Source organism: Aythya marila, assembly GCF_965140915.1.
Source record: "Aythya marila genome assembly, chromosome: 18".
In the NCBI taxonomy this organism is placed as follows: domain Eukaryota; kingdom Metazoa; phylum Chordata; class Aves; order Anseriformes; family Anatidae; genus Aythya; species Aythya marila.
The window spans coordinates 3,734,559-3,759,665 of record NC_139059.1 but is presented as its reverse complement, the minus strand read 5'-3'; the positions used below and the strand labels follow the sequence as shown (position 1 = coordinate 3,759,665).

The window sequence follows — 25,107 nt, the reverse complement described above, 5'->3', positions numbered from 1 at the left end:
AGCTGGCTTCCCAGAACTTTGAGTTTCTAAAACTGAAAAATGGTGCAAGACAGGTGGGACTACCAATAGCTCCCCCACCTGCTGGGCAGCCAATCGTTGCTGTTTTAGTTGAGCCTCCAACTGGGCCTTGAATTCGCCTGCCTTCTTCTGTTCACTAACCTTAGCCTGTAGTTCAACTGCCTGTGCCTTTTCCTTCTCCACCCTGCCAAAGACACACAACCAAAAAGAAGAGTTAAGCCATCACATAAAATCCATCCATCGACCTAGATTCATTTAGGAACATCTGTCATGTCTGAAGATCACTGAGAATTGGTCACAGTTTTAAAAGTATTTTGAAATAAGCTACTGAAAGTGCATACAACATTCCTGAAATACTCTGATGCAAAACTACTACAACACCTTACAAGAAGCTATTATCCAAAACTGGAATTCATAATTACATCTGAGACTGAAAATATGATCTATATGTCACCATTAATTTAAAACAATTCTTCTCAGGGGTCTCAAAGTTGTTTCAACACTTAAGTATGAAATATTGAAAATACTTTATTGACTTGAATATCCTCAGACTGAATTCACCTCTACTCAAAATACTTCTATACAATTTTATTTGTGTTATAGAAGTATTTAAACACACACCGTTTGAAGTCATGCGAAAAGTAGCCTAAAACCCTTCTTTCCATGCTTTATAATAATAGCCTTTTAGCAATACAACACTGATTACTTCATAAGACTGGAATAATTAATAAAAAATAGCTCTAACAAATCTAATATACCTGCATAAATTCAGTTTTAGTATTAGCAAATAATTCTTTTACAACTTTAACCTAACTAACATAACAAAAGGCACAGAAAAAAACGCAACACTCAGCTACAACCTGTAAAAGCTCATCTAGTTTGTGCTATCTAGTGGGAACTTTTATTTAACATACACACAAAAATAAAAGCTTTTTTTTAAAAAAAAGTTTGAGTTGGTTTACCTTTCAGCAAACGCCCTGATCTCCCATAATTCCAATTCCTCTTCTGCCACCCAACTTTCAATTATAACAGGGCCTGTTTGCTTGGGTGTTTCTGGCCGTTTTGGCCTTAGAGCACTTGATCGCAGTCCCTTTCTCTGGGGTGTTGGAGTTTCTTTAGAGAACAGTCAAAACACACACATTAAGCTCAATCATAAAACAAAACTGAAGCGTAAACCAAGATTTAGTATCTGTCTCATTTTAGAAACAGAAATGCCTTCCAGCTTCAGAGAGATCAAGTCAGTTTGTTACATGCATCATTTGCTTTACACAGGAGAATGAATAGTTCATGTCAAGCTATATTTGCTCCTATGATCATCTGAATTAACATAAAGGTCCAGTTACCTTAATTTCTGTAGGAGCTTATGGGGAGGTGAAAAGTGTATAAACAAAGGTACCTTTTGGAGCTTCTGGCACACCAATGGGACAAATAATTTTTCTTATACAGTACTCTGACCGGATTCCATATGGGCCAACATCTCTTCGCTTGATTATTTCCGTTGTTGTAATTTCCGTTTCAGATGTTTCTACAAAAGATTAGTCCTAACACGTTAATAGCAGAAAACAAATAAAAGCTGAATCACCTATCAATCCAATACACTCAAGGTAAAGAAAGAACAACTACAGTGCAAACTGTTTGCTATTAAAATCTCTACCTATAGATCTATCAAGTGCCATAGCTAACATCAAACCTTTACAGAAAGGCTTGGAATGAAAGTAATAATCAAAATTAACAGCAAGAGCTGTTACATTAGGAAACACAGAAATTCAAAGAAAAGATACCTGTACGTGTAGTTCCTCCCCCAGGTGGAGCTTTTGCAGCCATATCATCCCATTTGAGACATGCCCACAGTAACCGCAACATAAGGCTCACTCCAGCCAATGATTTCACTGTTTGAAGTCGGTATCTAACAACAGAGCATTAATTAAAGTAAAAATGTGTTTAATAAACCTAACCAAACCAATGAGACAGGTCTTCTGTTCTACCTTTACTGAACAATATATACATTTTTTAAAAAATAATAGCAAAATTTATAACAGCTCCACTCTAGCCAACCATGCAAGAGGTTTTGATTTTATAACTCAAGGAAAAGTGCTCTTTGAAAATTCTAAGAAGGAAGTTCAGAATTAAAAGGCAGGTAAAGGGTTTGAACAACAACAACAAAAAAAAAACAACACAGTATGGTTACCCAATCCTAGATATAAAACTTGTGTCACTTCACAAACCCCAAATTTATTATGGACAAGAGCATCAATACCTAAGCTTATTCAAATCAATCCAGAGTCTGAACAAAAAAATCAATGAAAGTGAACCCCATTTAATTATGGCTATTTGAAGATTCAGTGGAAACAGTATTCTTTAAAATACTCCGTCAGCTTGATGGACGCAGGTAAAACAACGCTCCACTTCCACTCACTGCTATGAGAGTTTATGAACTGGAAATTTTCTGCCGCTTTCTTCTCATAGCTTCAAAGGGCACAATGAAATAACTGTTTGATACTAGAAGAGTATTACAGTAACAATGTTTTATAGTCTGCTGTGTGGCTTGGATATATGACATTTTCTAGAATAAAATGGGAAGCAAACCTGAAAAATGGAGTGCCACAGATACCTCACTGTTCTGGTACACAACTTAACTGGCCCGTAGATTTCTGTATGACTTTACCTACACTATCAACAAACTGAACTTGTCCTTGTAAAAATCTTCCCAACAGAAGTTTCTGGTGCCAAAACCAGATAAGGATTCTCTATTAGTGCTGGCTTTCCTAAACTATAATTTAACTATGTTTATTTTTGTGGAACAGGGCTGCTCAAGAACTTCTTTCAAAGCCAAAAAATTGAACATAACTAAGTACATACCTCCAAGTGATCCCAAAAGTTGGTCTTGGGGATGGATATGGCCAGATATCCAAGGCAGGTTTTGCATTATAATTGAAATAGGGAACTTCTCTGATTCCTCCTCTTCTGGCCAGCTTTTTTAAGTCATCATTAGGTAAAACAAATATGCTTTTTTTACTGCTTTTGGTTACAAATTTTCTGTAAGATGGCAAGGCAGTTCCAGAACGAGTTTTTTTGGGTCTTGCAAATTTCATTAACTTCACTTTGTCTTTTGTAGAATACTCTTTGCTGACAGTCATGGAAGTCACCAATGTGCCTTCTGGGGTGGTCAGCGAGTCAGTTACTGTTGTTGTAATCACTGTTTTACTGTGCTCTTGTACAGAAATGACATCAACATTACTGTTTGTAGCTGGAGTGGTAAGCTTAGTTACAGTGGTGGTGGTAGTTACAGTGGATATGGCACAATTTTCTGTAGATGATACTACTGTTGTTTTCTCATCGTTAGATGCTAGGGTCTCTGCAACTTTAAAGACAGTCTTGGATTCTGTAGAAACAGTTGATGTTGTGGTGGTGGTCACCTCAGTAATAACAGTTTTTGTTTTATTCTCTCCATTAACATTTTCCACTTTGTATGCCTGTAGACCGTTCTGATCAGCAAAGTCACTACTCAAACTAGATTCCTCACATGACGTTACAGGCGATGGAGCAACTTTCTTCTCCTCACTAAGTTCAGTTTCCATAGATTCTGTTTCACTACTCAAGTTATTTTCTTTACATAAAGTATTTGTTGGTGTGGAAGCAGCACCAATAAAGGCAGCTCTTTGAGGAGAAAGCTGTTTTTCTTCAGTTTTCTGCACATACTTCAGAACTTCATCTGATGGCTGAAGACTGTCTCCAGCTTCAAACTCAGGTGAATTCTGCAGAGATGACTTTGGGTCCATAGTATTTTTGTTAATTGTGTCCTCTGTCGTGATATCACCATTCATGAATGGTTTTATCGAAGATTCCCTAAACGGCAATGCTTTTATTTCATGCTCTTGAATTGATTTATTAATATTATTAATTTTTGGTTCAGTATCATCTCCTGCTGTAGCTTCACAGGTATCTTTAATTAAGCATTCATCATTTGATAGTACTTTAGCATCACTGTCTTTTCCATTCATTTGGAGTGCAGATTTATCTTTTTCTAAGTCCATCTCAGTTACATCATCTTTATTATTCTTTTTGTCAGTAACATAATTTAGATTTGTTTGATCAAGGTATTTGTTTATGGCACTTGCCTCCACTTTCAGTTCTTGACCTTTCTTTTGACCATTAGCCTCTGTTAACTTAGAGCTCAGTAGTTCCTCATCAACTTCTGTCCTATCTGCATGTTCCAGAGTTTGACCTTCAAGGTTTCTTTCAGAATTCAGTTCTGTCTTAAGTGATTCTAAATCTTTACTCACCAATTTTTGGTGAAATCTGATCTTATTTTCAGATTTACTTTCAGTCTTTCTTGGAGTAACGTTTTCCCCTATTTCACCTTCTTGTAAGGATGTTGGTTCATAATGGCTTTTTATCATACAATTGTTTTCTGGATCTTTGCTCTGCTGTTCAGAATCCCCTTCTGAGTCTGTTTTTTCTAAAATGGCCAGAGCATCTTTTCTACAGCTGCTTTCAGTTATCACTGGCTCTGAGTTTTCACATTCACCCGGAGATACTCTTGCAATAGGTAGTTTTTGTTTCAAAGGTCTTTCATTTGTTTCCAGAACATCCCATTTGACTTTACCATCTGCATTTGTTTGTTTCAAGCCATCCACAAAGGAAGTCTCACACTCTTTAAGAGCCTCTTGTCCTTGACATTTATCAGCAGTCCCAGGTTTGGAGTTGTTCTCTTTGCTATCATTCTGAACAGAGGACTCGCCTTCAGATGACTGAGGTGAGTCCTCATCCAGTAGCTGCCCTTCTCTTTTTGATAGCCTATTTGTTGAAGGCAAAGAAGGCTCATCTAGCTCACCAGTTTTTGTACAAGAGATGCTGCTGACTGGCAAGCTGTCCTGTCTTGTATCTTCAGTTTGGATTTTATCAGAAAGATAGGTTTGATTTTGGGAAGACATGTCAAATTGGCTTCCTTCTTTTACTTTTCTCATTTGTAGCTCATCTATTTTTTTCTGGGGACTTATAGATTGAATGCCTCCATTTTTAGCACTAGCCTCCAGTTTCATCCTTTCTAGACGTTGTTTTTCTTCCAGTGTAAACTGTTTTATTCGCCTCTCAAGTAGTCCATCTAATTTTGATGATTTTACTTTCCTTTTGTAGCAAGTCCTTAAATGAAAACCTTCGCTGACATTGATTATATCAAGCTTACAATGAGTATCCTCATCTTTTATCGGGGATTCAATTTTCACATCATCGATATCCATAGGTTCTTCCTTGATGACTTTATCATTTTCACCATCAATTTCTTTTTCCACTGTGAAGAATAATTCCAAATCAGTAAACTCCCCTAACAATGAGTACCAAAAGCATGTTCTTACATTAAGTACTAAGAATTAAATGCACCTTTTAGCACATTAATACATTTCAAGAAATGGGAATGAACACTCTAGATATTTCTACAAGGGATAATTATCACTTAATTGAGACATTTTAGATGTCTGGACAAAATCTGTTACACAGTTTTTTAATAGTTATTTATGAGGTCATACGCTTTTACACATACAGTGTTGCAACGAATAACTAGTTTTGTAACAATTTATGTATATCACCTTTGTCTTTTGCATGATCTGAGTTTTCAGAATTTGTATCAGTTTCTACTTTTTCTTCACCTGACTTTTCTTCTTTGACTTTCTCCAAGGTTTCTGAAGCATCTGCTTTCTCCTTTGCTTGCAGATCATGAGAATCCTTTGTTCTATCTTTCTCTGCTTTTACCCTCATTGAACCTTTTCGTTTATCCAAGTTGCATTTTTCATCTTCATTTTTTGCTATTAACAGATTAATTACATGGTTTCAGTTATTCAGAAAAAAACAATCACCTGCTACATTTTAACGTATTTTGGTTTACCACTTAAATAATTTGCACATTACTGAAATTCAGAAATACAGTGCAGTATATAATTGTAACATCACAGATTAAGCTTACTGCAATACTGAATAAAAAATACCTAAAAGCCCACCAGGGATAAAATACTTTGTTTCCACTATTGTTTCAGGAATTCATGTTCAGATTTTCTGAAACAACTTTTCCAGGAAATTAAATATCATTTTCTGAAAAAAACAGCCTAATAAAAGCATTCATTCATATGCTGAAAATTCACAAATAGTTTTCAATAATTTTGATTTCTACAGATAAACTGAGAATGAATACTAGCATTCAAGCGATTTGATGCTTAGCACTGCAGTGTCCATTAACTTCAACCGAGAAAGAAAATTAAATCTAATTTAACAATCACACAGGTAACACAAAAAGCAGCAGCATCTATTTTGTGTTTGACCCATTTAGAAACTACATGGGAAGTTTTACTTCAGCATGTGATAAAAGAAGTTTTGATATACAACGTAACGAGGACCACCATTTTCTGAAACGTAAAAGGAAACTCAAGAATTACAAGTAAGACTTCAGCAGTTCAGGATGCATTCTAGAAGTTAACTGTGCAACACACTTATTGATCCCAAGGTTTTATTTTAAAAGAAATAAGATGTTTTGAACTTGCTAGAAAAAATCATTTTTCCCCCCTTACAACACTTATGTACAGACAAAATTGGTTAATAGTATTATGTCAATGTAGAAAAAGAGATGAATATGTGCACCAATGTTTTAGGTATTTTTTGCATGTGATTATCTACATATTTATCTAATTTACATAAATCTAAAGGTGTACAATATTACACACAACTTCCTAACTGAAACATTTTTATGTAGCTAAAAAACTGTCTCTGACAACTGAACCAACTATACTGACACTAATGAGTAGAGATCCATGAAAGCTTCTCTGGAACACTACCTGGAACAAAGTCTACACAAGAAACATTACACACATGTAATTAACTACAAAAGCAACAAACGGTAGTATGTTAGTAATTTAAAAGATTCTAAGTGATGCAGACACTTACTTGGTAGCAACTTTCTGTAATTTGCATTGGTATTTCCAGGTAGCTTGGGCATAAACCTATGGACATGTGTTTTACTGATCCAACTCCAACCACCATATCCTGTTACTCTATACTCCTCTCCTTTCTGTTTCCAAACCTGTTAAACATTTTTAAAACATTAGTTTTAATGGTGCTATTTGCTGTTAATTTATGCATTAATTTAAAAACAGCAAATGTATTTGGGTTTTTAACCTTCTAATTTTCTTACTTTCTCAAGCAAACTGAAGTTTGTCAATATGCTATCTACATTATTTATCATATCATGTATCATTATGTATCATATATCATATTTCAATATGTATCTGCCAATAATCTGCCAATTCTACCACAGCAACAGCAAAATCATATTTTCTTCATTTAACAGTAAGCAGATATTTATCTAAAAGCTGAAAGATTATATAACTTTTTGAATCAACCGGTATGTTTATTACACCAATAAATTTAGAGCGAAGAACCACTACAACAAAAGTATTTACCATCTCCTGTAGAAGATATGTTTACCATATAAATGGATTTCTATTTATATAACCTTCTGAAGTAAAGGTAGCTGGTTTGGGGGGCAGGGTGAGGAGGGAAGTGCTGGAAACAGACACATAGACAAGATTCCAATATCCATCTAAAACTCTTCCATTAGGAAGGAGTGCATTTTGCAGATAATCATCTGCCAAATCAGGAAGTGTAGCTAAGACAGCAATGAATCTCAAACTTTGCTCAGGCCAAGACTGTGTGCTTTAGTATGTGGGCATGGTTCCTACTCCAATGACAGGGAGTAATGCACTAATTGACATTTATGTAAGTCCAAGAAAATAGAAAAAAATAAGAAATTGACAGTTTGGTCTTCATGCAAAATAAAACCTTACCTGATGTTTGACAGGGAATGTGTATTTCACCCATGTAGCTTGCTGCATTGTTTCTTCTTCTTCTTGTTTTCTCTCTTTTTTTTTCACTTTTTCTTTTTCTTCTCTTTCTATTGCTGTCATTCTGCGTAATCTAATAAACACAGATGTAAGTACTTTTAAATATATTTAAGCACAGGATCTTGTAAACAAATATAAGAAGTCAAACAACAGTAAACACTCCTCCTTGAATATTTTCGAATATCTGAAGTTAAGAGGTAAGTCTAGTATCAACTTATATGCATTAATTGCAATGTGAACACTACTTTTTTTGGCTATTTTGATAAGGCAGACAGCTGCCTGCAACCGTATCTACATCAAAAAGTTAATTTATTCTTTTACGGAGCAATGAAAAACGAAAGACAGACTCTACCAAACTCAGTGTGTTGAAAGTTGTTTTTCTAGTCTTCCAAAGTGCTACCACTTGGAGACTAGCTCAGAAAGAAAACAAACTTGCTTTGCAGCAGCAGGGACACTACTGAAATCTTTTCATCTTTTTTCAGTTTTTCTGCTTGAGAAAAAACACTATTGTTAAGTGCTGAATACAACAGACTGAAATTGAATGTAATTCATACAGGTATAGAAAAACTAGTAACTGTAAAACAGTGAAGTTCTCATACTCAAAAAGATATATGTATAAAGTATATGAGATATACGTATATATAAAAAAAATATTTTCATAATTTACCTAGTGTGCCCCAAGGATTCCCGCCAGATCGGCAGCATGACAACTGGTTTAATTGCGCATTCCAATATAGCCAGAGCTAGTGCAAATTCTCTAGGTTTGCTGCACATCTGAACAGCCTTAATCCAGTTAGACCTAAATTGGAAAAAAGATAACCTGAAATATATACATGTACTAATATAGCATACTATGTTAATGAGATTTAATGGGATAAAATCTCCTATATTCTAATACTTCACTCATATGTGCAATTCTTTTAGTCATCATCACAGCACACAAACACATTATATTTTAATCTACTGAAGCATGGCGCTTCGAAACCACCAATTTCAAAAAGCAAAGACCACTGCTCGTTAATGCTATTAGCAAAAATACAAGAGAATATATTTTTTCATTTATTAATTTACCTGTGGGAAGCCCAGTTAGGGTGAAGGAATGATGCCGGGATATTGTTTTCTAGCTGGATAATAGTTAGCCTCAAAGTGGATATGGTAAGAACTTTGGACCCATGTACAGACCCATTCCATTTGAACTCTCCAGCTGGAGTCAGACAGAATTTATGCGAGAGATGTCGTCTCTTGTCATGGTCCTCCCTGTGCTGGTGCTTGTTCAATGCAAATGAATTCGTGGCATACTGATTATGATAAACACGATACTTCCCCTCTTGCCCTAATTTGAAATAGTTGTTGATATTTCCTTTCATCACAATTTCCTTCTTTGCATTCATTCGGGAGACTTCACCTTGAGAGTTGACCACCAGAACCTTGTTAAAGAAGAAAACATTTGGGACCTTTAAAAATCATTGTTTGATTACTCACAGTATAAGGTTTCAACTGCCTATATGTAAAGTTCATAAAAATATCTTGCATTAGTTTGCAGAAGCATATAACTTTTAACCAATGTGTTAAATATAAGTACTTCATCACAGATTGCATATAGAACTATGAAAATCAACTTCAACAATTACAAAAAAAGCCACCGAGGCTCTTCAGGAGGTCAAACAGGAACCTGTTTGGCTGCTCAGAATTACGTCTATTGAGGGAGATGGCTTTGGGAAAATAGCCTCACTAAACTGAAGTAAACTAAAAGTGTCTGTGAAACACCTCCTGGGTAACTCACACAATTCCTACACCTAGCTAAGCCAACAAGTATTTCCGAATTTGAAAACATGGCATGGATAACACCACTGCTCTAGCTACTCATAAAGGAGTTCCAAATCAGAGATGTTTGTGATCAGATAGGCTCACAAACACAATTGCGTTAACTTATAATGATAACCAGCTAACAAAAATAAAATTAATACACCAAACAATGACAACAAATAAGTGCAGCTAATGCTTAACATTCAAATATTCCATTTCTGGAGAAACTGAGCTATCTCATAACACAAACCTACAGCCACACTAAAGATTTATACCAAATGACAGTCATCTGAGAGCTTTTACTTTAGTTTGCATCCAGAAGTGCTACAATTTTGCAATGATTGTTTTTAAATCAACATAATCTGCCAGTACAGACTTGTGGTGAACTGGAAACTTGACTATTACCCAGGTATTCAAACAATAATCAAATACACAACACTAGTAAGTTACATTTTTGGCACATCAGTTCTGAAAGACCTGAAGACAAAAGTGGGAAAAAACATATATAACTTACTGCTTGCTATATAGTAAACAATTCCCTAACTTATGACCGGTGTATTAAAGGAGAGTATGCACATTGGTCACTGGTGTATCATCGTACAGATTTAGAATGCAAGAACAAAGGAAAAGGGGAAAAAAGCTTCTGATACAACACTTTAAGCATTTGCTGATTTATTATTTTGACTTTTTTTTTTTTTAATGACCTTTACAGTCTGCCAAAATCACTTTTAAAAAGTTTAAATACTTTTTTATTAAAAAAACAAAACAAAAAACAACGATGATTGGTTTTCTGTTACACTTCTACTACTACTTTGGATTTTCCTTAAGTATACAAACCTCTCTGCCTTCTTTATATAACTTATTTGCTTCGTGTGCTGCAGCAGCAACCTGTTGGCTTTTCATCTGGCTCAACTTGCTATCTGGATTTCGTAATCTTGTGAGCATTCGCGTCGAACCTGGCGTGCCTTTTCCTGTGCCTGGAGAATCACTTCTTTCACCATTAGACTTATCTCCTGCCCAGGAAAAATAAAAAAGCTTTTAAAACAAACCTAAAAACTAGAAGTTTTCTGTTGACTTATGGAAATTATAAAGTAAAAAGATGCATAACATGAAAATAAGAGATCAAGCATGTATTTTTTCTTTTTCTTTTTTTTTCTTTTTTTTTTTGCCTCTTTACCTATGTCATCTGAAGTCTGGGATCCCCCCTCTGCATTTTCAGCATCATCAGGCATCTTAACGGAGTCATTCGGCACAGAGCTGAGCTCACTGCTGTTGCTGTTCTCAACATCTGCCTGTAGAGCTGCAGCAGACGCACTGCTGTTGCTGGGGATCATCTGACCAGTTTCTTCTACAAAAGAACAACTTCATTTTTAGTTTTCCTTTAAAAATTATAGATGCAAATTTCATTTTATATTTTGGATGAAAAATTTAAAGTCAGATGAACATCTTTTGCTAGACTGGAAAGAAATACCCATCAAATATAAATTCCCTTCAGAGCACTGAATCCATAAAGATATTTTATCTTTTTGTTCTGTTTCAAGCAGTTTCAACTTTTACAGCTCTGAAGAACTGAAATCTGTATTTGGATGAATGAATTTGAAATACAAAGTGTATTTTTTTTTCCCCTATAGATGCACACACTGTGAGCCCTCTACTGAGACTTTGTTTTGCTTTTAAGATGCAGATTTTATGAAATTTGGTCTTCCTGCAGCTTCTTTGATTCTCTCTTGATTGTATCATGCATTAACTGTTCCTCAAACCATGACCTTTTCCCTTCCCCATCTATCTTCCACTGATTTTGATCATCTCAGCACATTAATGCTGAGGAATTCTGATTTCCTTTCCATCGGCAACACTCTATATCTAAACTCTTCTACAAACTTAAAATACCAGCTTTTCTTACAACCTGCTAGGTCTAGATAGTGCTTCAAGCTCAGTAAGACAAATGCATTCTCAGTCCTCAGCTGTCCTTGTTACTGTCTTTCTGGACAGCTGTGGATGTTACTGCCACCTCACCTGTCAACACAGCATACTGCCCGAGCACAGTCTTTCAACCAAACCATCAGTGAATTGCAGCTATCTAGAAATACCACTCTCTTCCCTGTAAGAAGGCACCACCCTTTCCAACAGCAGTATCTTCTGAATTTTGTGCAAAGACACTGCTTAGATATTCAAAAAAAAAAAAAGATTTTTCTGTTTTTAGACCACTTTCAAAACATCAAGGATTCTGTTATCTTTAAAAGAAAACAGACCAAAAACTTCCCTCTGTGAAACGTTCTTTTTTCTAAGAATCATTCTCTGATTCTTAGAAGATCCTGTACCTAAACACAACTTGATTTCTGGCTCTTCCCAACAGGTGACCGACATTATTTGGTCTATTTCCCTTTTTAGTAAGAGAAAAATGTAACCGTTTGGTGCCTGTTGTTTGGAGGAGAAAGGAAGCATCCAAACTAGACCCAAAAATAAAAGATTAATACCGACGTTACATTTAACAAGGATTGCGATAGATATTTTTGTTTAGGTTTGCAGTTTAATCTTATTTTCCTCTCTTTGGGGCTGGCTGCTTTACTGATACTGGTTCAGTATCTCTCCCTTCCTCTGAGATAAGAGTCTCAGACTGAACTTTTCTTAACAGGAACACAAATATCACTATAAATGTAGTAAATTAGACCTGAGGAACAACCCCCTTCACAAAAGACACATGCATGCTTTCCTACAGGCAAAGCCCACTAATTTAAAACTGGGTTAGCAGCTTTGGAAGGAGAAAAGTAACAGCAAAAGTATAATAAAGAAACACCTTTGCAAAAAGTGATATTTTTAAAAGGAAGCATGAATCCATGTATGTGTCTGGAACAAAGTTGTAGGATACAAATATTCTCCACTAAATCTCTATCAATTATTTAAAACTTTAAAATGGAATAAAAATGAGTACAGGCAGAAGTATGTGATCAAATGTCTAAAGTATATGCTTTTAGTCCATGCAGTAGCACATTTTCTGTATTTAAAAAGCATACTAAAAGGCTCCCAGATTATGGTTTCATCTTAACTTTCATTTTCCCCTTCTATGGAAAGTATTTATTACAAAGTTGAGACACATCCATATCTACAAGTTTAAGAAGTGAAATCTGTACCTGAACAGAGAACTACTTCTGTAGGAGAGAAAACATTTACTACCAGTTTTTCAAACATCACACAGTGGTTACATTACAATTTGATTATTTTTGTATTTGCAACAACTGAAAAGATGAGTATAAAACTCTGCTCATTTTAATGATAATCAGCTGTTTAGAGTAACTTTTGGTTACGTAGTAAAGCCTGTAACAGAATTTCATTCTAAAATAACACTGTGATAATTTACATTACACCAAATTAAGTCCCATTCATTCCTAAAGAGTTTTTTCTTTAAATACAGTATATTATCACTTTACAATCACTGACATGGCAGAAGAAAACACTGTAAAACACAAGAGCCTCTATGCATACAATTCTGAAATCTGTTTAAAATCCCCAGCAAGCTTGACAATTTTATCTTGAGATCTCAGTGCGATGGTTTACTTATGTGAGTGAAAATACTTTGTTAGTAATTTATACAGTAAATGAGAGGTTAAAATAAGAGTCAGCAGCAAATTAGAATTTGAAATAAATTTTGATAGGATGCTAACAACCATTATGGATCACTGTGCAAAAATAAAATATAGAGAAAATAGAACATAAAAAGCTTAGCCACAGTCATCTTTGGAAGGCATGGAAACAAATGCTGATGTCATGGAGGGCCACAAATTTCCAGCACTAGTTGCAAGAAAATTAACTTTGAAATGTTAATGACAACGTAGCAGTAAAGGATGGCACTGCAAGCAAACAGCATGAGTGATTCGCTGTGAATGGTTTTAGTGAACAAACCAGATAGGAAAAACTGAACAGATTACCCAAATTACAGAGGCATTGGTAACAGTGCCTTCTGTACCTGAGAGTTCCTGAGGGAGCTCTGATGCCACCTTCTTCTCTGCCATGTTGTTGCTATCAAGGGTTTCTGACTGACACCCCATTGCGTTCTTCCCTTCAGAGCAACTAGTCTCTCCTGCAGAAGGATTTGTGTTGTTGTCGTCAGTGCTTGATGTCACAGAGTTACTTTTATCCCCAACGACTGTTGCCTCTATAGTAAAACGCACAACAAAACTTTAGGGATATTCTTTATTATGTTTTAGGATGTCATTTGGGGTCACCCATAGAAAGCAACTTCAGTAAATTTGTCTGTTTGATACTGCTGAGCTTTTTTTTTTCCTCTCCCCCCTGTATGCTAAAGTCTTGTCTAACACTCAAATTACTTAATTCTGATGAGGAAAGCAATGTTAAAAAGTTTTGTGTAATATTGCTTACTATAAACTTGTTGATCACACTCTGTCAATGTCTACTGTACCTCAAGCCAAGGTATCGACAAGCTAGCTGTATTTAACTTGAAAAGATGGAAAACTGGTGAAATTACTTAAAAAAATAAACAATTATAACATACACCCACAAATAAATTAACAAATATTTCTTATTGCTTAAAAATAACTTAAAGAATCAGACAAAAAATATTCTAACTTCAAGAAATGTGAGGATCTTCTTAGCTGAAGCATCAATCTACTTAAATGAAGTTGTAAAAGCACAGTGATAGTTCCTTTACCTTCGGTTTTCACTTTTTCCACATCTTGCTCAGTGGGTGTTTCCTCAGTTTTATCCTGGTCTCCAGATTCTTCTTTGCCTTTATCTGTATCTGTCTGGTCATTCTCACCATCACTCTTGGCTTTCTCTGCCTCATCAGCTGGTGTGTTTCTATCTTCCCCTATCTCTCCTCTTCTTGCTCTGATAACCTCCAAAATTTCATCTACAATAAAATGTATGTCATCAATATACAACAAACCACCACCTACAAAGCCAAGGACGAAAAAATAACATGGCATAAATACTGCTTCATTTCATTTAAGAGACAAAAAGGTAACATCCAACTTATCACTTCTTCCTCCTTAAAAGCAACAATTCCAAAGGTCTTATAATCGATTTCTCAAATTATACATCCACATAATGATGACAAATCCATTTCTAAACCAGAATATCAAACCTTCACGCCTTCCCCAGAACCAAAGTTCAAACCTTCCCAAGTTTATATAGCTATTTATTGTTCCAAGGTACATTGATTAACTTCTGGCAGGGAAAGATATGTGTTCCGCCACACTTGACATAATATTGGAGCAAATATTTGAGCTTCAGTATTTTTGCCATTCCAACTCCTATTCAATTGTTAAATGTTTATGAGGATGTATATACGTGTGCATCAGACAGTAAATCAACAAACATTTGACAGTTAACAGCCCTACTCCAACACTTGGAATGACCACAATCTGGCACACCCTAAGCATATCAAAAATCTGAATCATTCAGGACATCCTGGAACACACGATGTAGACACAGGCCTGCAAGAAGTCATCACTACATATCCAGGCTGGTACACCAGCACGATGCTTCTTCGAAGCTCCGTACTCACTATCCAACTGTGGATAGTGGGAACAGTGGTACTACGAGCACTGACCAGGCTCCAAGCATTTGTGTTACGTTCATGGAGTGGGATGTAAAAGCATTTCCTGCCACACATCCATTCATTTAGTCATATGTTTTCCCAAACAAATCCAGATAACAGGATGCTTAACATTTTGCTTAAAAACACTTCCTTTAGGTCAGTCACTCACTATAAAATGAATTTGAAGTAAAAATCCATGCTAAATCAAGGAAATGCAGTTTGATACAAACAAGCTATCAGATATAATCTGTAATTAAACTGTTAAAAAGGACAGTGAACATCAAAAATAGTTATTCTGGCAAACTGATGTAAAAATTTTTCTGTATGTCCAGAAATCTACCATTATTATTATTATTATTTTAAATACAAGAACTTCAATAACACACTGAAAATAACTGGTAGTGTCACATTAGCCCAGTAAGCACTTTACAATACAATACATATAAGCTAGTATTAGATTCAAAGTGCAACATCTGTTCCTGTTAGCCTGAATATGCTTACCATTTGCTGCAGAAAGGAAAGACTTGTTGCTGCCCCGTGCTTTATTAGTAAGGTCCTCTGTAACATCCATGTGCCGATGAATTTCTTCACGCATTTCTTCCAGAGTTTTGCATAGGTCAGCTTCCCAGTAATCTTTGTCTAGGCATTCAATTAACTCTGCCAGCTGTATCTTTGTGCTATAGTACCAGATTTTCTTATCTTTCTCACTTTCTGAATCTTCCTCTCTATAAGAGTATTTTTAAAATATTAATGTTTAAATACCTGGACAAATTACAAAAATGGTTATCACCCTACTTTTTGCAGAGACATATTAATGCCAACAACTGAACGTGAACAAACAAACAGAAACAAAGCACATGAGGACACTCGTATACACCCCTGTAAGTATCCAAGTAATTTCTCGCTTCCCTTCCCTTTTTCATCAGAAGTTCTCATGATAACTTGCTCAGGAGAGCTTTTGAAGAGTCTCCTTAAAACTGGTTTGTCAAATCTGGCAACAAGGTTCGTTCTCATTATATTTAATACTACTGTAACCGGTAATCTACTAAGTCTTGAATAATCTGAAATGAAAGAGTACTTGTCTCCAGAATCCAGAAAAGGTAGTTTCTGGCTGCAAATTCAGGAAATTCAGGAACTTCATATTCATAAAATATTTTCTATTAGCATCTCTACAGCATTCACCTGTGAAAGCACCAGAAAGCACATAAAATAAACATAATACGATCCTCTGAGATGATAAAGGAATTTCCACATTTATTATCTGGGGTACTTCATGATAGCATAAAGAAAATTACGAGAGGAGCACAGCGTCAAGAGCATCTTGACCAGGCCATCGGACCCAAATGAGCTCCATACGTTTCTTGACTAGCAGGCTCTCCCAGAGTGCTGGAGAGCTTCAGGACACTGCACATGGCTCTGCGGGAGGCTGCTTCATTCCAGCCTGCCTCAGCAGCTCCCGGTCAGCAGCTCAGCCTGCCCGTGGGCAGGACCACTCATGCAATACAGCCCTAGCACTCCCCATACTGCAAACGAGGTATGAGGCAACACCGTGATTTGTAAGCTTGGCCTTCATATGTAAAAGAGGCACTAAGCTATTGCTACACTTGCCCTACCTATTATTAGCCCGTGGCTCACTAATAACCCTAAAACAAGTTGTCAGTGGGGATGGAAAGCTGGTTGTACTTTAAAAGATCTAACTTAGTAATTTTTCCTCTGTATTCCTCTCTAGTGGCTGCTTCCACGTGGCTTATGCATTAAAGATGGGAAAAACTGGCCTCAGATTGTCAGAAATCTGAACATCCGTAAGGCAACTTGTCATCTACCAGAGGATTTGCCACATCATATTTACAAAACAACTGCAATATGTGCAGAATGCATTTAGAATAGCACTAAAATAAGATGCCCATGAACTTGATAATAACGACAAGTCAAATTTAAAGTACTGATTTGCCACGACCATTGTTACAAAACAGACTATTTTTGTCTTGCTCATACAACTTGGTATATTGCAAAGAAATGCTGTGATTTCACTCTGAATGGCCTTCGTTCATGAAAAGCAACTAATTTTTCTACTTTACCCATTTACTCACCTAGACTACTGTTAACTTTTAGTTTTAACAGGTTAGCATGGTAAATTTGAAGAGTTTTTGAGAAAACATCCCAACTCAGAAAGACTGCCCACAGACTGCCCTGATATTACACGTCAGCTCAATACTGGCAATCATTTGAGCCAACAAATATTCTGTAGAGTTTCACATTAAAGAAAAATTGACATTTAAGCTACGTTTCCTCTAAGCTGAGAAAGTTAATTCTTAACAATAACAGCAACGGAAGCACCTTTATTAAAGTTTGTGGACAAAAAACACAGAATGAGAAGAGAAAGAAACATGCTCAAAAACTAAGATGGAAGGAGAGAGGGGATCACAAGAACACAGCTTAGAGAGCAAAAGGAAAGAAAAAGGTGAAACAAAACGATCGACAGAAAAGAGAACTGAAACAAAACAAGACAAAAATGAAGGGGAAAGTCACACCTCCTGAACTGTGTTGCTATTTTCCCTGGCAAATGCCTGATGAAAGTGGCAAGAGCAAGGTGTTGGCAGAGCAGCTACGGTAAGGCTGCAGCTTATGAACACAACTGCTGAACTGTGCTGTTGATGAACTTAAACTTTAATTGCTTCTAAAATCATCAAAAGGCACCTTTACCTTCATTTTGAGCCCCTACCTTGTCGGACAATTATTAGCTATATTCACATGCCATTTACACCTCTTCTTCCACAACCTAGTTGTGCAATAGTTTGAACACTTTATATAAATAGTCCCTTATCCCTTCAGGAAATGAGGCTGTGCTAGCACCCACTGAGCACTCCCAGTGCTCCTCTGACAAGTGAGGCACCATCAGCTCGGTGCTGGGTGACTGCTTCGCCTCCAGGGCACTCAGCTTGGTCCCATACATTGTGAGGCCAAGGGAGGGAGTAAAAAGAATTACATGAGTGTTTCCTACCTTTTTGTCTCCTTCATTGCCTGAAGCTATTCACTAGCAGGCCTTACAGGCAACTTTTAACACTGATAAAAATTAGAACATGGAAGATGCTAGAAAATGGTGATTAACTGTTTTTGAGGTAGATACACCCTTTCCTGAATCCCATAGCAATACAATTAAAAATTGCAGAATTAATAAAATTGTTTAAACTAAGCTTCTATTAAAATGAAGATTTCTTTACTCTTTTTTTTTTTTTTTTTTTTTTTTAAGTGGAGAAAAGAGAGGAGGATCCACTGAGAACAGGAACAGCACAACAGATCTAGCAGGAAAAAAAAAATCTGAAACTGTTTTTGATGGTTGAGGCAGGTACAAACAGCACAGGAATAGCAATTTGTTTCATTGCTGACATCAAACGAGGGCCAAACAACCTTTCACCACCTCGCTTCATAGACAGTTGGCAAACCCAATGCATCTCAGTATTTGATTTGTTACATCCATACTTTTCCAAACTTATAAATCTTCCATTTGTTTATAAGGAGAAAATAAGAGGAAATTACCACATTTACCAGTAAAATAATAAGTTGTTCTCTATCAACAAAATATTAAGATACTGTTACTTAAATGCAAATTGGGAAGCAGTAAAGTAACTTTATATCTGAAAGTAATTTGATAGTCTTGATTTTCTTGATTTATTCCTTATTCTTCCTTCAGAAACATCATCCTAAATTTGTAAACACTGAAACAAAACCTCAGGAATTATCTCGTGCTTTTTCATCCTGCTGAGATTTGCTCCAGGGTATGTATGGGAAGAGAACCTCTTCACAGTGCCCACTTTTCTCTATTTGTAAAACAGAAGAGGTGAAAAAGGGAAACAAAACCACAATGACGGGCTTAAACAAGTGATGAACATGGAAGTTAGAGGCTCATTGAACAACAATAACAATGTAGAAAACTCTTTAAATAAGAGAAAAACGTTGGTGTGATGATAACATAACTATCAAAAAGGGAAGTGGGACAGGAAGTAACATGCCCGAAAAAACTTATCTGAAAAAAATAAAAAAATAAAAAAAATAGGATTTCAGTTCTCTACCCCCCAGGCAAGACTTCAAATCACGATTTATACAATTTGGTTTTAGATCTATTAGTTTCCTCTGATATATTTGATCACATGGCATTAATTCAATTTCTTTATTCTTCTTAATAATTTCATGGATCTCAGGTTTTCACATTTGGTGGTTATTCTACGAGTTATCCTTCAGTTAAAGGCATCAGGTGTGGTTTGAACTTGTTCAATACACATGTGCAAAATGGTTGCTTTTGCAATACAGCATGGCTACTGATCTAAAGGATATTAAAAACTGAAAATACAGAGCTTAATGTCTGTGTGAACTAAAGTTGCATTTCCCTGGAATTTAGTTATATAGTAAATGCTTCTGTTCCATTATGCAATGGCTTTAGCACGAAAGGCACATTAGGAGTAACTTCAATTACGTTTCTGCTCAGTGAGAAGCGCAGTGGTTGATCCTGTATATCCCACATTGTACTCTTTAAGAGTGCCACTGCCGCAGGTGTACCCGAATGTCTGTGTATGTGTTTCTTATTCTCATTCCATTGTGGTGGTTTTACCCAGTACATCCATCGGGATGATTTGGGAAATTTTTAATCCAAACCACATACTTCTGAAAATTTGTTTTGGAAGAATGCACAGGTACATTTACACTAGCAGAAGGCCTGGTATCTAATTGCAACAGGAAGGATAGATAACTTCAACTCAGATAACCTGCACGAGAATATAAAAGACAGGAAATAATTAATGGGTGAACTGCATATACTCTTTGAAAGCTAAAATATTTTTCTATTTATGTTTTGAAACGTTTTATCGCTAACAAAAAAATCAGTAAAATTAAAAAGCTAATAAAATTTTCCTTTTGCTGTGTTGCTTTATTCTTATCTATTTTTGATTTTTAATAGATTAGTGATGTGTTTTCTCATTAAATAAACTCCCCATTAGGGCATAAAACTTCTGTTAATAAAACCTGATTTACCATTTCTGACATAAATCACTTGCCCATTGAACTCTTAACAGGAATGCAAAATTATTAAAAAAAATAAATCCATACATGCAACCTTTGGGGATGCCTCTGCTATTGCAATACAAGGTACTACCAAAAAAAAGCATAAATTGAAACAACTTTCACATGCACAGACTTATAAAAATAAAGAAGCACCTGCATGATTTGTTTCAGTTCAAAGTACCTTGAATATATCAAAACCTTCCAAACATCAAATACTCCACCCCATTGGGGAAAAAACATTGTTTCACAAGTTTAGTTGAAGATAATTACCAACCTACCTACATACTGGGGTGAGGGGGAAGCCTGCCTATTTATCTTAAAATCACCTCCAGAGTAAGTGATTCTGTTTCTTGTTGTTCATGTTGTTAGTTCCCAGATTTGTAATGGTGAGCAGAATAAAATCATTCTGCCGGTGCAGTAGAGCATTAAGGCAAGCTTATTTTTAGAGCAACTTTTTCCTTCAGAGCTTGAGACAAAAGATATGAAAGCCATGCACAGAGGAGAGTATCTATAAGCTGTTCAACTAGAGCAAAAATATTAACTGCATGTGCTTCACAACCAGGTTTTTCTTTTTTTTTTTTTTTTTTAAATTGATTCTCAAAGACCTGAGGAGTTTGTCCTTCATCTATAATTCTCCTATTTTCTTGTACTCTTCTGTAGTTACCAGAAGAGACCCTCTTTTTCCTTGTCCTTTGGAAGAGAGGAATACTTTAATTACACTTGCAACGATCTCATTCAGATTTTATGCTGAAAGTAATTTTTGTTGTTGTTGGTTTTTTTTTGTTTGTTTTTGTTTTTTTACACTAGATTTTCAACTCACAGAGATTGTTCTTGGGTTAGAAGATTCAACAGACAGGACACCAGTGAGCAACATTTCATCAAGACAAGAGAATCATCCAAATAAATTCCAGTGTAATGTATGCAACTGTCTGCTCCATGGAACAAAAGCAGACTAATAGCATACTGTTACAGATCGGTTACTTTACTGCTTCCAGACTCACTTTGACTCATGAAAACCACATAGGAATGCTCCACAAATACAATGCTAGGTCCAGAGACAGTACAGCTACACTCATTAGTTTAGTTACAATCCAATCCAAGTTCACCCAGGATGCCAGAAACTTCAGGTGCACCATCACATCCACCTGATCCATCTGAATGATAGAGCAGAGTACTAAAAAGTGGCAAGAGCATAAAAAAATTCCCTGTACCTTTTAAAAAACTACCTGACACCACTACAGTATTTATGACCTGGAAAAACTTAAAAATATATATATATATTTTTTTTAAATAAGCAAAAGAATAACTTACAGAAAAAAATGCTTAGAGTATCAGCTAACAATACATTAGAGAAAGGACATTTATTTTTAAAAGGACAAAAATGAGGACTTGAAAGTGTATGGTTTAAAAGATGTCATCTTATATACCCTTATAATCCCTTTCAAAAGGGGTTATATCTTAAGGGCTGATATCTTAACTTCCTATGTAGTACATCTAGTATGAAATTCTCTATAATACCGAATGGAAAATTGTATTTCAAGAAATCCAGAAAAAACTCTATTTTTCCTAAACTAACCATACCATTAATTTCATTTCAATATTTTGTTTCTCCTTCATTATCAAAATGATTACATTAAAACGGTTTTTATAAGAAAACCATGTCTTGATCTGTTTTCCTGTCAAAAAAAAAAAAAAAAAATACTCTTTATAGTCTTAAATTTAACTTTTCAGGTACATAATAGGGCACAATGCCCACACTCATGAGAGTTTGGTAATTTTTGGTGTTTATTACATCAGTATCTCAAAATCAACCACAAACAGGAAATTGTTTTAAATGGTAGAAGACATCTTGAAGGCAGGCACATCTTGCCATTTCAACTTTGTTTCCATCTACAGAAGAATTTACAAATATTATTTTCCCTATTTCTGGTTAATAGATCTGGTTAATACCTTTTCTCAAGTGACTCTGAGAGTCTTAACTTCAAAGTCAGACCACCGAAACAGTGCAAGTATCCAAAAGCCAAATACTATCTGAGCAGGTGACAGTCATCTAGACGCCATGCATTCACAAGGACAGTTAAATGACGTTTCAGGAAGTTTTACAGAACACTGGAGAGTTCTCATTAAAATTTCCTTTCTTTTCCTCATATTCACGTGTTTTAGACACATTAAAATTAAGCCATGGTCCTTGTTTTTCCCCCCCCCCTTTTATCTCCTTTAAAGTTATGAGAATATTTAGTTTGTAGAAAATAATGGAATAATTATTTGGTCTTTAGAGTTCTATTTACTAAGAAATAAGTAATGGTCTAAAGGAAGAATAATTTTAAGACGGAAACAGCAACTTACAGGACAGCCATTTGTAAATATACATTCAATACCACACTATTCTTCAGAAAACACTAAACAATTACTTTACTTACATAATGATTCTTCTGTTCAGGAACCAATATTTCCGTCTATGCCTGTCATATCCAATTGGCTCATGCCGAATGTATGGTTTATTTTTTTGGATTTCAGCAACACAGTCAGTTACTCCAGGCACCTTATGTGCTACGCAGACTTCACACTGCCATTCATCTTCTGGTACCTCTTCAAGAGGTGGTTTCACGCACTCTAAATGGTACACAGCTGAACAAGTTTCACAGCAAAGCAAATCCCCAAGTTTGTGACAAACCCTACAATGATCATCATATTGAATAACACCTTCTGACATTAACTCTTCACGTGCAATGTTTGTTGTAAGAAACTGATCCACTAAGAACTGCAGAACTTTGATTTTATTCTCTACTGGTCCATAAGGATAGTCCTCTGTCTCTTGATAAGGAAGAACATGATGATATTCCTTGTCACTCTCACAATATACCCGCAGAACCTCTGGCCACGTCATTCCATCTATGAAATACAAAGTGGAATTAACGCTATCTTTGAGGTCAGCAGGTCCAAAGGTAGTATTTGAAGTGTCTTCTTCACGTAAAACTGCTTTTAAAAGCACTATATGCATCTCTGCCATAAGTGTGCACTGCTCTTGACTTACCAGAGCAGCACAGAAGTCCTCAAAACGAAAAGGAGAGAGGCGTAAAACAGTGCCAAAGTTCCTTAGTACCTCATAGATGGCAATAACATTCATTATATGCTCACTAGGCACCATTAAGTCCTCTGAGGATTTTGGAAACTCCAAAGGTGGGATATCTTTTTCTTCCAATATTGGAGAACGAGGGCGATGCACTCTTTGTCTTCTCCTACCTGGAATTAAAAACAACAATAAGAATTTTGCCATTCACACATCAACATGTTTAACATCTATCATCAGTGACTGTGTCAAACCTTGTAAACAATTGCAAATTAAGGATTCACTCCTCCACAGCCACATAAGTGATAATCACTTAACAATCCCATAATTTACAAGTATAAAAACAAAATACACAAGATACGTATCTGAAGTTTTGTTTTAAAAAGTACTTGCATTTCCCATACAACATATACCTACTGAATCTTTAAAAATGACATCTAGGATTTCAATTATTTACATTAGTTAAAAAGACACTTCCCTCACCCAAAGTATCACACCAGGAATTTCCCCATTGTCATTCAACATGACTAGTTCATCATTCCTTCTCGGAATTCTAACTTTCATCGTGAAGAATCAAGCTTCAGATAACAGGTATTTTGTATAAAAATTATGCTAGCTATTTTCCCAATCAGCATTAGTACACAAGAAAGATTATGTCAAGCAGATGTCTTAGGATATGAATTCAGTTGAATTGAAACAAAAAGAGAACTTAAATCACTATCCACTGCTTTCTAACTGGAATACTCAATATCAACAAGCCAGAAACAACTCAGATGTGACATCAATGAAATTGCTTCAGAAATTCAAAAAAACCCACAAAAGTGCTTCAATAAAACAATAGAGAGCTCCACTAACTGGAAGAAAAGGCACTAGGCATAATTAATTCAGTTTGTTAGATGTGATGCCACACTTTCCTGACTTTACTTACACTATTCTAGATGCCAAGCACAAGGAAAAAGAAAAATTCAGACAACCTCAAACTAATTAAACCATCATCTTGGTTTAAAACCAAGAACTAAGATGAAAAACATTTTAGGTCCTCTGATACGCATACCATGACTCTAGTCAACAAGTATATTTCATATTTGTTAATTCTACACAGAGAAGTGACCTACAGGAAGGATTTGATTCACAGAGAAAATATCCAAAGGAAAAATGAAGCTGTCCATAGGAGGAATTTCATATTCACACTTCAATAAAAAGTGACATATTGTACAAAGTACAATCTGAGACTTAAGAGTGATACAAGCACTATTTTGGCATTTCAAAATTACTGCTAATTTCTTGATCAAAGTCTGTGAATAATAGATCCCCCCCAAACTAGCTCAAAGAAACTAAGGGAGAATTCAGTTCCAGTCATCTTAGATGTTACCATTAATAGGTAATGGTTCACCTTGGCATTTGTTCAACCCGCCCTATTCCCTCCTACGCTTCTCCCATAAATATAGGAAATGGGTCTAATGGGGTGGAGGGGTGGGGAGGAAAAGATGCTCTGCTAATGCACACATACACCCAAATAAAGATCTTGCTGAACTTGAAAATATTATTAAAACTTTACTGCACTGGAAAAAAAAAATACCAAAAAGGAAAGCTAAATTTAATAAATATCTTGATGTAAAAAATAATTTGCCAAATGAAACCAAAAAAATCAATAATTGAGCAAGTACAGCAAGACGAAGCAGGTACAGCTTTCCCTCTCAGACTTTAAAGATGGG

The 25,107-nt window shown here is 35.7% G+C and overlaps 1 protein-coding gene across 14 annotated transcripts in view; it reads right to left on the bottom strand.

Annotated features, from left to right (window-relative positions):
* BPTF (bromodomain PHD finger transcription factor) overlaps positions 1-25,107 on the bottom strand; it is a 58,357-nt gene that overhangs the window by 22,042 nt on the left and 11,208 nt on the right. For 7 of the 14 annotated variants that reach the window (XM_082775131.1, XM_082775129.1, XM_082775141.1 and 4 more), the window contains 16 exons: positions 22,743-23,565; positions 15,769-15,992; positions 14,377-14,577; positions 13,675-13,863; positions 10,888-11,058; positions 10,548-10,723; positions 8,976-9,331; positions 8,572-8,703; positions 7,848-7,977; positions 6,949-7,084; positions 5,604-5,819; positions 2,878-5,308; positions 1,800-1,924; positions 1,415-1,543; positions 981-1,131; positions 79-202 (listed from right to left, as the gene is read on the bottom strand). In XM_082775131.1, coding sequence (XP_082631257.1) covers positions 79-202; positions 981-1,131; positions 1,415-1,543; positions 1,800-1,924; positions 2,878-5,308; positions 5,604-5,819; positions 6,949-7,084; positions 7,848-7,977; positions 8,572-8,703; positions 8,976-9,331; positions 10,548-10,723; positions 10,888-11,058; positions 13,675-13,863; positions 14,377-14,577; positions 15,769-15,992; positions 22,743-23,565 — 5,714 coding nt within the window. Of the gene's footprint in view, positions 1-78; positions 203-980; positions 1,132-1,414; positions 1,544-1,799; positions 1,925-2,877; positions 5,309-5,603; positions 5,820-6,948; positions 7,085-7,847; positions 7,978-8,571; positions 8,704-8,975; positions 9,332-10,547; positions 10,724-10,887; positions 11,059-13,674; positions 13,864-14,376; positions 14,578-15,768; positions 15,993-22,742; positions 23,566-25,107 lie in introns of those variants that run through there. The other 7 variants (XM_082775139.1, XM_082775130.1, XM_082775132.1 and 4 more) reach the window with 5 other exon arrangements.